The sequence below is a fragment of the Cebus imitator genome, unplaced genomic scaffold (genome assembly GCF_001604975.1).
Source record: "Cebus imitator isolate Cc_AM_T3 unplaced genomic scaffold, Cebus_imitator-1.0 Scaffold449, whole genome shotgun sequence".
In the NCBI taxonomy this organism is placed as follows: Eukaryota; Metazoa; Chordata; class Mammalia; order Primates; family Cebidae; genus Cebus; species Cebus imitator.
The window spans coordinates 2,319,802-2,328,097 of record NW_016107764.1 but is presented as its reverse complement, the minus strand read 5'-3'; the positions used below and the strand labels follow the sequence as shown (position 1 = coordinate 2,328,097).

Below are 8,296 nucleotides of genomic sequence, written 5' to 3'. Positions count from 1 at the left end.
CTGGCCTTGGCAGCTCTGCTGAGCCGTCCCCCACAATCAGGCACTGAGCCCCGGCCTGGCCAGACCCGGACTCACTGTCCCCCTGCTTGCTGTTCAGCCCCTGAGAGCTGGCAACTCCCTGGGGTGGAAAGGCTGCAGAGGTCGGAGCTGGGAAGGCATGCATGTGGGCAGGCAGCAATGATACTGGCATAGACTGTCAGCTGGACAAGGATGTGCAGGGCAGGGCCAGCCCCAGCCTCTCCACATGAGGCCACCTGCAGGCCTGAGTAACCTGGGCTCATCCAGGCCTCCCTCCTCAGCCTGAGAGCTCTGAGGGAACTGATCTAGTGGGCCAGCTGAGTGGAGCCCATGGATGGATCTGAGGGGAGGCTGATGACTGGGTGGCTCCAGCCTCCCCATGGCCTGGCCTCTCATCTCTGTGGCCCTCAGGCTTGGGTGTGGGTCCTCACCTGCCCTCGTCCCATGGAGAAGGACAGGTGCCTGCTGGACAGGTCAGCTCCAGCCATCAGAGGTGGGCATCATTGCTCCCTGCCATTCTCAGAGGGGAGACATCAAAGTCCAGAATGGTTCCTGGGCAAGTGCCTCAGTCAGGCAGGGTGGCGCTGGGGTCCAGGCCCTGGCTTGCCTGCCACCCTCTTTCTCAGTGCCTCACAGAGAGGGAGCCCCTAGGCCAAAGCCCTCTGGTCCACTACGCCCAGGACCCAGACACCTTCCCTGGTTCCTGGGCCACCCCTTCTCAGGGTCCCTCTCTCCTGGGTGCCCTGTGCCATCTTCATGCACTCAATGCCTTCTGACTGCAGGCATTTCTTCCTTTGTTCAGTCGGGCAGTAGTGGTGTGTCTTCCCTGTCCCAGCACCAAGTCTAGACCTGTGTCTGGTGCCCAGTCAACCACTCACCTCATATGTCACTGTCCCTTTGTGTCTGGCAAGCCAAGGTGTCCTCCAGGCCTCCCTGAGACTGGCCCCCTCTTGAGTCAAGGCCTCCCCACCTTTTAGGCCTCAGCTGGGATGGCCCAGCCTCCAAAACACCTTTCCTGATGGCACCTTCTCAGCCCCTCTCTGAGCATCCATCTGCCCTGCTGGGATTGTGTTTTGTCTGAAAACTTCAGGGAGCCCTGCCTCGACCTCCACCCCTCATGCCAATACCCCAGGACCTGGAGCTCCAGGAGGTGGTTTGGCCTCCTTCACAGTGTATCTCCTGCCAATGGCCCTTTGTGGATGAAGGCTCTGCCCACATGGAGGTTCAGGAAAGGCCTCCTGGAGAGGGTGGTGCCTGTGTGCCTGCCTGGATATGCCAGGTGAGGAGCAGTGGGAAGAAGCCCCACCAAGAGCAGAGAGGCGCCTTGGACATAAGCCGTGGCTGGCTGGCTGTCCAGGTCAGCTGAGGGCTCCCAGCTGATGCTCAGAAGCCCGGCCCAGCATGGGACGGATAAGCTGAATGCCCCTAGTCCTCTTACCTACTGTGGCCCTGGGCACTCAGCCAGCAACCCTCTTCACCTGGCCTCAGTCCACGCGTTTGTGATGAGCTTTGTCCTTATATATATGATGGAATGGTGCTGGATGCCCCCGGCCCCTCACCTCCCCCCAGCCTTGGTCCCAAGCCATCACTGGCCTGGGTGGCCTGGGAGAAAATCCAGGGAGTCTGTTTGGGAAGGGGCTGGCAGGATCCTAGGTTGCAGGAGAGACAGCTGCTGTCACTGAGAGCTGGTGCAAAGCGCCCACCACCCAGATTTCTTGGCTGTAGTGGCCAAAGCAGCCTCCTGGTGGCTTTCCGTCCTGCTCCACGTCATTTGCTTCAGAGCCTTGACACTGGCCATCCCTTGCATGTGCTGACTGGTCTGTCTCCATTGCCAACAAACAGGGCGGTAGGGTGTGATCTAGCTTGTCCCATCTGCTGCTGTGTGGTGGTCTTGCCCAGGCCCAGGGCAGGGCCCAGAGGCTGCAGCTGCACAGTAAATGTTGAATCAATGAGAGGATTTAATTACTGAAGAGTTCAGGAAATGTCAACGGCTTCAGAAGAAAATAACAAAACATCTGTAACATGAAGCCTTAGATTGGATGATGAAAACAAAACCAGACTCAGATCTTCAAACCTAATTTATCTTGTGTCATTAAAATGACAGCCGGGAGCGGTGGCTCACGTCTGTAATCCCAGCACTTTGGGAGGCTGAGGCGGGCGGATCACAAGATGAGGAGTTCAAGACCAGCCTGGCCAACAAGGTGAAAGACCATCTCTACTAAAATACAAAAAATTAGCCGGGCGTGGTGTCCCGCGCCTGTAATCGCAGTTACTCCAAAGGCTGAGGGCAGGGAAATCGCTTGAACCTGGGAGGTAAGTGCAGTGAGCTGAGATCGCACCTCTGCACCCCAGCCTGGGGACAGAGCGAGACTCCGTCTCAAAAAACAAAAAAAATGACGGGCACCTCCGCTCCCCCACTGTCCCCTCCCCTCCCCGTCGGTCTGAGGCCCCTGGCCCCGGCCAGCTTTCCGTGACCTAGGCCTGCGCCCCTAGTGCCGCCCCGCGGCTCCCCCGTGTGCGGTCGGCGGAGCCTCGGGGACCGCGTGCTTCGGACCAGACCCCCAACCCGCTTCGCGACCCCGCCCCTCCGAAAAACCAAGATGTGTTCCGCGCACGCACACCTGGGACCTGCCTCCCCGGCAGCTCGGAGCGCCACTGCCCCGCCCGCCCCAACCCTCGGTTCCTCTCAGCCAATGGGCAGCGAGGGGCGGTGTAGTCTTTTCGGGCCAATAAGCAGCGAGACGCAGAGCCCCCGCGCCTTGCGAACCAATAGAGTGCGGACAAAAAGCCGGGCGCGCCCAGAGCGTGCGGTCCCGACAGCCAATCGGCGAGGGGGGCACGGGGAGGCGTGTCCCATTGGTGGGGTCGAGGTCTGTGGGCGGGGCGCGGCGGCGGCCAGTGAGACAAGATGGCGGCTTCAGGGCAGGCTCCGCGGCGCGTGGGCTTCGTGGGCGCCGGTCGCATGGCGGGGGCCATCGCGCAGGGCCTCATTAGAGCAGGTGGGGCGGCGCGGAGCTGGGCTCGCGGCCTGGCGTGGGAGCAGCCCCGTGGGAGGCGTCCTTCCGAGAGAGTGGGGCGGAGGGCGCGCGCCCATCCACCCGGGCCTCCGCTGCGTTGGGCGCAGCCGGGGCCACGCCTGTTTCCTCTTAATTTTTTCACGTGGCTTGGTGCCGCTTCCGTGGCCGGCTTCCTGGCCGCGTGGCCTTGGCCAGGTTCGCCTCTCCCAGCCTTTTTTCTGCGCGCCAGCCTCTCTCCTGGGGAACAGCAGCGCTTCTCCCGCAGACACCTTGGCTCTAGGGACACCTGGGCCAGACCATCCGTCCTTTGCCAGTAGCACCCCCACGTTGTGACAGCCAAAAATGCCTCCAGACACTGCCGAATGTGCCCTGGGTGGGAGAGGAGACAGACAAAATCATCTCCGGTGGAGAACCACTGCTCTCTAGCCGGGATATTTATGCTGATCATTTACTTCTCCAGGCATTTAAAAGCTTTTCTGCAGATTGTAGGTAGGGAGAGCTGGGTGACTCTTGGCTCTGCCTTCAGCCATACTTCAGGGTCCAGAGGATTCATAATCAATCGGAAAATAGCTTACTGTGAGTCTCAGGAGTTTTACCTGTGAAACCCGGCAGTATTACATGCTTCCCAGAGCTGTACGGGGTAATTAGATATATATGTGTAGTGTTGAGCCCAATACTACTGTGTATGGCTGCCACTGTCATGATTAGTTGCTGTGTTCAGGTTGTGGTGTACCCTTCTGTCTTCCTGTTCGACCTTACCAAAATCTAACCCTATCTCCCCACCCCTGTACCCTACAAAAGCATATGTTTCTACCAAGTAGGCATTTAGCCTCTTCTTGGATATCTCAACAGACTCTCCCTCCTGAGGAACCTGGGCCCCCCTTGGGCCTTCTGTGGCCAATCAGCCAGCTGCCTTTGTACCCCCACACTCCTCCAAAGCCTGGTGTTAGAGGTACTGCCTCTTCTGCTCCAGGCAGCCTTCCCTTCCCTGGGGGCAGAGGTCCCAGGGATCTGTGTCCTCACCAATGAGGCAAGCTCCTGGTCCCCATACCCAGCAGCAGTCAGGGACGTTGACTGCCAAGTAGAATCAGTGGATCTGAGTGCCTGGGCCCAGTGAATGGCGCATCCCTGGTTTGGGTTCCTGAGGGCAGAAGGGGGCCCAGGATGAGCCAGGCGTTGCTGAGCCTGAGAGGTCAGGCGAGTTCCTCCCTCTCCTCACTGCCATCCTACCCTACCTCTTCAACCCCTCTTCATTTTCCTTTCTTTCCAGGAAAAGTGGAAGCCCAGCACATACTGGCCAGTGCACCGACAGACGGAAACCTATGTCACTTCCAAGTGAGCACAGAGCCCAGGTTCTTCGTACCCCCGGGAGCTCAGGATAACTCTTAGCTCCTGTCCCACTAAGACGTTTAGCAGAGCCAGGGATGGATGGCTTATTTAGCTGAAGTTTGGAGACTGGCTGGTCTGGGGTGGGGAAAGGGAGATTAGAGGCAGGGAGGAAGGTAAGGTTGTGGAGAGCCAGAGAAAAGTGTGTGTGTGTGTGTGTGTGGGTGTGTGCGTGCGTTCGTGCATGTGCACGTGTGAGTACATGTGTGCACATGTGTGTCTGCATTTGTTAGTGCTCGTGAGTGCATGTATGTGTGTGTACGTGTGTATGAGTTAGTATGTGCATGTGTGAGTGCTTGTGAGTACGTGTGTGCACGTGTGTATGAGTGCATATGTGTGTATGTGAGTGCGTGCTCATGAGTGCACGTGTGTGTGTGCATGCTGGGACGGTGGCCACGGATATTCATGGGATGGAGGGCTCAGGGCTTGGGGAGGTGCTGACATCAGAACTGCCTGTGAGGAGGAGGACTAGTCTGGGTGAATCTCGGGCACTGGTGAAGTGGGGGTGGTCTAGACACTTGCAATGGGAGAGGCCTGGGAATGTGTGGCCTTCAGCAGGAAAGGCTGTGGTGAGGAGGGTGTGCTGCTCACACAGCCCCTGAGGCCTGGTCCTGGTGTCCCTGGCTCAGGCTCTGGGCTGCCGGACCACCCACTCCAACCAGGAGGTGCTGCAGAGCTGCCTGCTCGTCATCTTTGCCACCAAGCCCCACATCCTGCCAGCTGTTCTGGCAGAGGTGGCTCCTGTGGTCACCGCTGAACACATCTTAGTGTCCGTGGCTGCTGGGGTCTCTCTGAGCACCCTGGAGGAGGTGAGTGTCCCTTGGGCTAAGGCCTTGGTCCCAGCTTAGGCTCTGCTGGCCAGCTTGGGTGGCAGGCAGCCTCCCAGAGAGCCTGAGAGGTGGCCAGGTGGCCTAGCTGGGTGCAGTGGCTGAGCTTAAGCTTCCCTCCTGGTGCTGTACCTGGGAGGCAGCCACTGGAGCCTGCAGCCAGCTGACGTGGACTTTCCTGAGGCCTCTGCTGATGCCTGCCCAGCAGGGCCCAGTCCCACAGGCTCCCTGATTCGAACCTCTCTCTGGCCAGCTGCTGCCCCCCCACACACGGGTGCTGAGGGTATTGCCCAACCTGCCCTGCATGGTCCAGGAAGGGGCCATCGTGATGACGCGGGGCCGCCACGTGGGCAGCAGCGAGACCAAGCTCCTGCAGCATCTGCTGGAGGCCTGTGGGCGGTGTGAGGAGGTGCCTGAAGCCTACATCGACATCCACACGGGCCTCAGTGGCAGTGGCGTGGCCTTCGTGAGTATTGCCTTGTCCATCCCCTGCCCCACCCTTGGTAAAGAAGGGCCTGCCCAAGTCCTTCTGATGGCCTCTGCCCTCAGAGTCCAACCTTGGGGCCTGTGTGGTTGGTCCCAGGCCCACTGGGGGCTCTGCTGTCCCCAGAACTTCACTGCCTTGGGGATCTTTGAGGCCAGCCCCTTTGCAGACTCCTGGGCTCAGGCCTTGGTTCTGGCCATCCATGGCGAGTGCTCTGGGCCTTGTTCCTGAAAGTTCTGAGCCCCCCGACTTTGAGACCTATACCCCCGCACCATGCCACTACTACAGGTGTGCACATTCTCCGAGGCCCTGGCCGAGGGCGCCGTCAAGATGGGCATGCCCAGTGGCCTGGCCCACCGCATCGCTGCCCAGACCCTGCTGGTGAGTGAGGGTGGCTCCCGGGGACCATTGAGAAGGCCCAGGCTGTACCACTTTCAGTGGGCAGGGAAACAGCAGGCTTGAGGAGCTGGGGCTGAGGTTGAGGGATGCGGTGAGGGCAGGCAGCACAGTGGGGGCCGCGCCACCTCCCCTGGTCACCAGGCCCTCACGCTTTCCTCAGGGGACAGCCAAGATGCTGCTGCACGAGGGCCGGCACCCAGCCCAGCTGCGCTCTGATGTGTGCACCCCGGGCGGGACCACCATCTACGGGCTCCACGCCCTGGAGCAGGGCGGGCTGCGAGCAGCCACCATGAGCGCCGTGGAGGCTGCCACTTGCCGGGCCATGGAGCTCAGCAGGAAGTAGGCTGGGCTCTGGCCATCCTTGCCCACCTTTGTGCCCCCATCTCCCTATGCACCTTCTGAGGACTGCGACTCTCTCCCTCCTGCAGGAGGGTCTCCAACCGCTCCTTCTCCCCCTGCACAGGGAAATACACGGGGCAGGACTTGAGAGGTTCCAGTAGGTGGGGGAGCCCCCACCAGTGGGGACACTCCTCCCTCCCCCATGGGCAGAAGGCGCTGTGGTAGTGGCCCTGCCCCCTGCTGCAGTGAGCCTGCCTTGCTGTAATGTTGGTTCTGAGGGGCCCAAGAGATGGCGTCTTGGTCAGGTGCCCGCATGGTTGGACTGTTGGTCAAGGCCATGAACAGAACTGATGGTAACAGGCACGGCTGGCCCAATGCCTGGTCTGGGGCTGGGGCCTGTCTTTGACTTTCCAGGTGGCTCCGTGCAGCTACAGCCAGGCCAGCTGTCTCATCTCAGCTCTGTGGGGCACAAGCCATACAGGGTGTGTATAAAAGACCCTCTCTCCCGCAGTAAAGCCAGGGGCCCTGGCCTGCTGTGCGTGGGGCCCCCGTGGGCAGCTGGAGCCTGCCCTGAGAAGAGGGTGGCTGTGTGCTCTCCCCTGCGAAGGAGAAGGAGCTGCTGGGCGGCAGCAGTCGGGCAGTGTTAGGTGGGGCGGCTTAAGGTCTGGGAGGGTAGCCCTGGCCAGCCAGGACAAACACAGACCCCAGCTTCAGCTGGGATACAGGCTCACTCTTTCCTCCTGACCCTAAGCTCCTGGCAGGTGGCCAGGTGGCTCTGGGGCCTCCCAAACCTCGTGTGGGTCAGGGTCCTGGAATGCCCCATGGCTCTGGCACCACCACACTGGCCTCTGACAGCAGGAGTTGGCCCCTCCACATGTCCCTTAAGGACAGCAGGTCAGGGAAGCCAGGACTTGGGGGTGAAGCAAAGCCCCAGGATCGAAGGCTGGGGTTCTGGGGCCTTTGGGTCAGAAGGGCCTGGGCCAGACAGCCTCAGCTTCGTCCCGTGCCCCACAAGATTCACCCTGGCCTCTAGTTCCACACTGGCCTATGAGTGCAGCAGCTCTCAGCTTCCACCTAGCAAGCTCTAGAGGTGAGGCGGGGAGCATGCCCTCAGAGAGGCCGGGCAGCAGGTTCTGCCATGCCATCTCCCTGTGTGCCTGGGCAGATCCATCTCCTAGTGCAAAATAGGGCTAAGGGCACCTGCACGCTTCATCCCTCACGCTCAGCTGCCTCTGGCCACGGACTTCTGCCCTCCGCCTGCTCTCTCTTACTCCCCTGAGCCTAGCCCATCCCCATGCTCCCACCCTGCCTGCTTCCCAGGGCAGGCTGACTCAGTTGACTAGTCTAAGCCTGGCCCTGGCACTTGTGAGGGTCAGCCTAAGGAGATGGGAATAAACATGCCAGAGAGCACCATGAAACATGCCAGTGAGCTCATGTTTCACCAGAGGTGGATAAAACCAGGTTCCTGGCCACACGCGGTGGCTCATGCCTATAATCCTAGCACTTTGGAAGGCCAAGGTGGGCAGATCACAAGGTCCGGAGTTCAAGACTAGCCTGGCCAACACAGTGAAACCCTGTCTCTACTAAAAATGTAAAAATGGCTGGTGTGGTGGCTCATGCCTGTAATCCTAGCACTTTGGGAGGCTAAGGTGGGTGGATCACCTGAGGTCAGGAGTTTGAGACCAGCCTGGCCAACATGGTGAAACCCCATCTTAAAAAAAAAAAAAGGAACAAAAAACCCCACAAAAATTAGCCATGTGTGGTGGTGCACACCTGTAATCCCAGATATTCAGAAGGCTAGGGCAGAACTGCTTTGAACCCTGGGA

At 59.9% G+C, this 8,296-nt stretch overlaps 1 protein-coding gene across 1 annotated transcript; it reads left to right on the top strand.

Annotated features, from left to right (window-relative positions):
- The first annotated feature begins 2,886 nt into the window (after positions 1 to 2,886).
- On the top strand, positions 2,887 to 8,075 carry PYCR3 (pyrroline-5-carboxylate reductase 3). The gene is made up of 6 exons (XM_017511543.2): positions 2,887 to 3,017; positions 4,306 to 4,370; positions 5,051 to 5,230; positions 5,502 to 5,714; positions 6,021 to 6,113; positions 6,292 to 8,075. The coding sequence occupies exons 1-6, from the start codon at positions 2,927 to 2,929 to the stop codon at positions 6,472 to 6,474; spliced, it is 825 nt and encodes a 274-aa protein (XP_017367032.1). The 5' UTR covers positions 2,887 to 2,926; the 3' UTR covers positions 6,475 to 8,075.
- Positions 8,076 to 8,296: the final 221 nt, after the last annotated feature.

Bases quoted from the DNA above. Each gene is read 5' to 3' on its own strand.
- PYCR3 (XM_017511543.2), top strand. From the start codon at position 2,927: ATGGCGGCTTCAGGGCAGGCTCCGCGGCGCGTGGGCTTCGTGGGCGCC. The intron at 3,018-4,305 runs GTGGGGCGGCGC...CTTTCTTTCCAG, and splicing joins GCAGGGCCTCATTAGAGCAG to GAAAAGTGGAAGCCCAGCAC. The intron at 4,371-5,050 runs GTGAGCACAGAG...TCCCTGGCTCAG, and splicing joins GAAACCTATGTCACTTCCAA to GCTCTGGGCTGCCGGACCAC.